Source organism: Terrapene carolina, unplaced genomic scaffold, assembly GCF_002925995.2.
Source record: "Terrapene carolina triunguis isolate 2854851 unplaced genomic scaffold, T_m_triunguis-2.0 Scaffold28892, whole genome shotgun sequence".
Taxonomy (NCBI): Eukaryota; Metazoa; Chordata; order Testudines; family Emydidae; genus Terrapene; species Terrapene triunguis.
The window spans coordinates 1-5,195 of NW_020693243.1; the positions used below are offsets into that span (position 1 = coordinate 1).

Sequence of the window (5,195 nt, forward strand, 5' to 3'; positions counted from 1 at the left end):
TCCTTCGGGGCGGGGGCTCACCTGCTTCATCTTGGCCAGCTCCCGGCGCGTGTGCTCGTCGTTGCGCAGATCCTTCTTGTTGCCGACCAGGATGATGGGTACGTTGGGACAGAAATGCTTCACCTCCGGGGTCCATTTCTCCGGGATGTTTTCTGCACAGGGGCAGGATCAGCATCAGGCACCCAGACCAGGCCCTGCCCAGCTCCCCCTGCCTGCGCTGGCAGCCTGGACCCCTGGGCTCTACCCCGGCACTGGGAAGGGAGCGACCTAATGGTCTAGAGCCGGCGGGCTGGGGACCAGGACTCCTGGGTTCTCTCCCATGTGCTGGGAAGGGAGTGGGGGCTAGTGGTTAGAGCAGGATCCAATACCGCCAGCTCAGGGCCTGTAGCAAACCCTGAAGCTGCTGTGTGACCTGGCCGTGACAGGGGGCTGAGCCACAGTTCACCTGGGCACCCTCTGCCCGGCACTGAGATCCGGGCTCTGGCTGCGGCCACACGGTGACAGGGGACCCAGCTGGATCTCCCCGGCGCCTGGCCCCCCAGCACTCACCCAAGCTGTCAGGGCTGTCGATGGAGAAGCACATGAGGATGACGTCCGTGTCAGGGTAGGACAGGGGTCTCAGGCGGTCGTAGTCCTCCTGGCCAGCCGTGTCCCACAGCGCAAGCTCCACCTGTGTGAGACAAGGGTGGCAATGGACAGCCACCCACCTTGGGTTCCAGTTCCCACTGGAAAGTCACTGGCTTGGGGTGACCAGACCCCGTCACGGGTCCTGAGCCAACCGCTCCTCTCCCCACTCTTGGGCACCCTGCTTTGTCTCAGTCCTCCAGCCATCACCACACAGGGCCGGAGGTCCAGACAGGGCCTGGGCTGCAGATGCCGGCAATCCACCACCATCATGAGAAGGGGGGAGGGATAGCTCAGTGGTTTGAGCATTGGCCTGCTAAACCCAGGGTTGTAATCTTTGAGGGGGGCCACATAGGGATTGGGGCAAAAATCAGTACTTGGTCCTGCTAGTGAAGGCAGGGGGCTGGACTCGATGACCTTTCAGGGGTCCCTTCCAGCTCTGAGATATACCAGTTCAGCACCTGCTGGCCTGTTCTCTCAGGGCCGTGACAAAGCTACCGGGCCCCAGCCAGCAAAGTGCTGTTTGTTCAGAACAAAAGTGAGCCGGAGAGACCAGATCTTGCCACAGCTCAGACACAGGGCTGTCCAGGCATCTCCCAGCTGGGGACCCCGCCAGGGGCGGAGTACTCGCCCCGGCCCTCCCCCCAGGTCAGACACGCCACACACCCTCAAGCTCCGGGGGCCAATCACTAGCCAGCCCATTGAGATATACATGGATTTCGAAGGCCGCTGCTCTAATCTTACTACTGTGTCCATAGCGCCTCTCACTAGGCCATGCTTCATAAGCACCGCATCTGTCCCAGCCCTGAGCCCCGGGCAGGCTGCTGGGTAGAGGACCAGGTTCCAGTAACAGCTGGGGGTGTGGTAAGGATACGGTATCTCCCTACCTGCAGCGAGGCTCCCAGGGAGGGCAACAAGTGGCCTGCCCAGAGACTAAGGCCCCCGTGTACCACCGCAGCGTTGTCCGTTTGTTCAGACCCTGACTGTCCCATTCAGCACCACTCCCTGCTGCGGTCCCTCCCCCTCCCCGGCCCATCGATATCAGTGAGCAGGCAGGGAAGGGCGGTGGATACTCAGAGTTAACCGCAGCACTTACAGGCAGCACATCAAAGCTAGACAGTTCTCCCCCAGCACAGTCACTTCCTGTTAACCCTTGAGGGTGCAGTTTCCCCAAGCCAGAGGCCAGGAGAGCAGGGTGCCATCTGCCCCTCATCCAAAGCTAGTCTAACGCCTCCACCCTCCTCAGGACGGACCCCAACCTCTCCTCCCTGTGGCGAGAGGCCAAGGTTAACGGTCCCACCCCAGCCCGTGTGGTGCCCCGGTACCTGTTTGCTGTCCACCTCGATGTCAGCCACGTAGTTCTCGAAGACGGTGGGGACATAGACCTCCGGGAACTGATCCTTGCTGAAGACGATGAGGAGGCAGGTCTTGCCACAGGCGCCATCTCCCACGATGACCAGTTTCTTCCGTATGGCAGCCATCTCTGGCCCGGGAGAGAGGGGGAATGCCCGTCACAGGGGTGCTGAGGCGGGCAAGCTAGGGCCCAGCCTGCTGGAGGCAGAGTCCATGAAGGGGAACCTGCTGGCAGGCACAAGGCCCGGATGTCCCCCAGGAACACCGGCACTGACAGCTGGAACAAGGAAGCTGGTGCCATGTGGGACAGGTGAACTAGCCCAGGGGAAATGCTAGAGGGAGTGATCAGGGGAAGGGAACCCAGCTCTGCTTCTCAATTTCCCTGTGCAGACAAGCCCAGAGCCCCCACCCCCCATACCCAGACTTTCCAGCTTCAGTCAAGCCTCTGCCAGCAATCCCAGAGCACGAGCCAGACTAGACTCCAGGCTCCGCAGGGATGACCAGAGCCCCAGCTCACAGAGCAAAGCTGGCTTGTATGGGCAGCTGGAGGCTGGGAATCCAGGTCTGGGTTCAACCCCTGCCTCTGCCATGCTCCGTGTGACCCTGAGCCAGCCACCAGAACCCAAAGGAAGCTGGCACCTAGCCCCATTTTAGGCAGCTGAGGATCCTTGCCCTGTTGCCTCAGTTTCTCCAATTCCTCCTCTACCCTTTAATTAAGCTGTCAGCTCCCTGGGGTGGGGGCCTGTGGCAGAATAAGGCCCCCCTCCCACCCTGACCTGCTGGGGCCTGTGCAGTGCAGCCATGAGACAGTGAAGGGGAGGTCAGGGATAGAACTCCAGAGACCCGGGGTCTATTCCTGCCGGCCACAGGGTGACCACACACAAGTCACTCCGGCTCTGTGCCTCAGTTTCCCCATCTATAGACATGGGAGACTCCCTGGCAAAGCCCTTTGGGGTCTGCTGATGACTACTGAATTGCATTGTTCTGCCAGCAAGTCGGTGATTTCTGTCCCTCTCACCCTGGAGCGGCTGGGGTTAAGCATCCCCAAAGCTGTCAGGCTGCGGCCCCAGACGGGACCCAGCGCTACAGCAAAGCTGTATGCCACTCTGGCTCGCAGAGTCCTGGCAGTAGGGATCGAGGGACGAGCCTGCTCTGCTGGGGCCAAGGTCCTAGCTGCTTTGCTCAGCTGGGTGGCTGGCTTCCTAAGGCCATCAAACCCTCAACCCCTGCCGTTGTGTGTTTTTAAGAGGGGAGGGGCCCAGCAGCCGGGTGATTCACCACTTTGGCCACTGGGCTGCAACAGGAAGTTTCAGAGGCAGGCGAGTTACACCCACATGTGGCACGTGAAGCGGCATTCCCAGGATCACCCGCCCGCACTTGGAAAAAGTTAGACAAGCTGTTTCCAGCAGCCATGGAATTAACCAACCTGCTGCCTACGTGCACTGCCCCGCTGACACTGACCGCTGGGGGGGGGGGGGGGGGGGGGGGGGGGGAGCTGGGCTTTCAGGGCTTGAGATCCGGACGCAGGAACATGAGAACAGTCATACTAGGTCAGACCAACGGTCCAGCGAGCCCAGTCCCTGACTCCTACCCTCCAGGAACTTCTCTTGTGCTTTTTTGAACCCAGTGTTCACAACATCCCCTGGCAGTGAGTCCCCCAGGGAGAAGTGCTTCCTTCTGTCTGCTTCAAACCTGTTGCCTATGTTCAAGGTAAACCCTCTGCCACAGGGGAAGGTCTGAACAGGGGCACCACCAGGGGACCTTTGCTACATGCATTAAGCTGAGCTAGCAGGGAGCAAGTCCTGTCAACAGCTGGTAAATCCCAAACTAAAGAGATTCAGGTTTCTAGGCCTCAGTGGGGAGGAGACCGGGCCATTTTTACAGGGCAGAAGGAGCTGGAAGCATCAAGACCAACAGAGTTTAAATCCTCATCATATCTGAGCACACTCACCTCATTGTACAAGGAGGGAAACTGAGGCACAGAAGGCACAAAGGAGTTAGCAGCAGAGCTGGGATCAGAACCCAGGGCCTAGGCTCCTACCCCAACCCCGATCTACTCCTAGTCTGGGATCACCCAGCAGTACACCAGAGTCCAGGGCACAAATGCTAGATCACCACAGCACAGGTCATCTCAAGAGGTCAATTCGCCCCCAAACCTGGCTAGAGCAGCCGGTCACTAGACTCGACAGACAGCCGCAAGGTTTGCTCCTGCCGGGAGAACTGTGAACCCAGGGGGCCAGTTTGAGCAGCCCAGAGAACAGAGCGGAGCACGGGCTGGCTCCGCACAGCGGCACTTCAGCTCTGGATCGGTACCGGAGGAGAAGGCTGAGAGAGCACAGAGGTTTCTGAAGGCCGATGGTTATGAGGTTTGGTAACTCATGGGTCAGAGGGGGCAACAGTGCAGCCGTGGGGGTTCGGCGCCCATCCTGGAGGGGCAATCAGCGAAGGGCAACACAAACAGGTGTATAACCAGAAGGGGACTCCCCTGGGTCACCAGGGAGCATTTCCCACCTCTCTGCTTGGCACAGGAGCAGCCTTTTTGTGCACACCAGGAAGTGAAGGGCCAGGAGGGTGAGGCTACAGGGGCTAAAGGAGAGAGCCTAGGTGTGAACTGACAGCCAGAGTGGTCGAGACATCCCCTCAGATTCACCAAGGATGGACCTGCCTACCCCACGGCAGCCTTCCCCTGGGCCAGCTACCTAGAGGGGCCTGCTCGGGAGCGGCTCAAACAGCAGCTGCAGGTGGGTGTCCGGGTACACGGTGTCCGCAGCTACCCCGGGTTATGACAAGGCCCCACCCCAGGCACCAGAGAGAACCATCACATGACTGGATCTTCCACACAACCCAGAGGCCAGCGCCTGCCCCTGCCCCACAGGCCCCAGGAGACAGTCTGTGCCCTAGACTCAGGAACTGGGGGTCCCCCAGCGCCCTGGCCAGCCAGGACGGGAAAGATTCTTCCCCACGCTCTGGACTGGAGAACCAGGGGAGAGAGGCCTACTCCCCAGCCCCCCACAAATCAACCCCCCCCCCCACACACACACCCAGCCCCCTCGGCCTCACCAGCACAGGACCAAACATCCTCCCCCCATCTCTGCCCCAGGCAAAGGCTTGGCCCCCCCGCCCCACCCGGGCCAGACACCCCCCCCCCGCCAGCAACTCACCCACAGGCTCCCCCCACCCCCGGCCCAGCGCCCCCCCCAGCCCCCCCATATACACCC

At 60.7% G+C, this 5,195-nt stretch overlaps 1 protein-coding gene across 1 annotated transcript in view; it reads right to left on the reverse strand.

Annotated features, from left to right (window-relative positions):
• Positions 1–11: 11 nt before the first annotated feature.
• The window catches only part of LOC112111660 (rho-related GTP-binding protein RhoA-C-like), a gene marked incomplete at its 3' end in the record, with an annotated part of 5,661 nt that continues 477 nt past the window's right edge, over positions 12–5,195 (reverse strand). Inside the window, exons 2-4 of the mRNA XM_024207162.3 lie at positions 1,950–2,107; positions 550–670; positions 12–152 (exon numbers count right to left, since the gene is read on the reverse strand). Coding sequence (XP_024062930.1) covers positions 12–152; positions 550–670; positions 1,950–2,105 — 418 coding nt within the window. The remainder of the gene's footprint in view (positions 153–549; positions 671–1,949; positions 2,108–5,195) is intronic.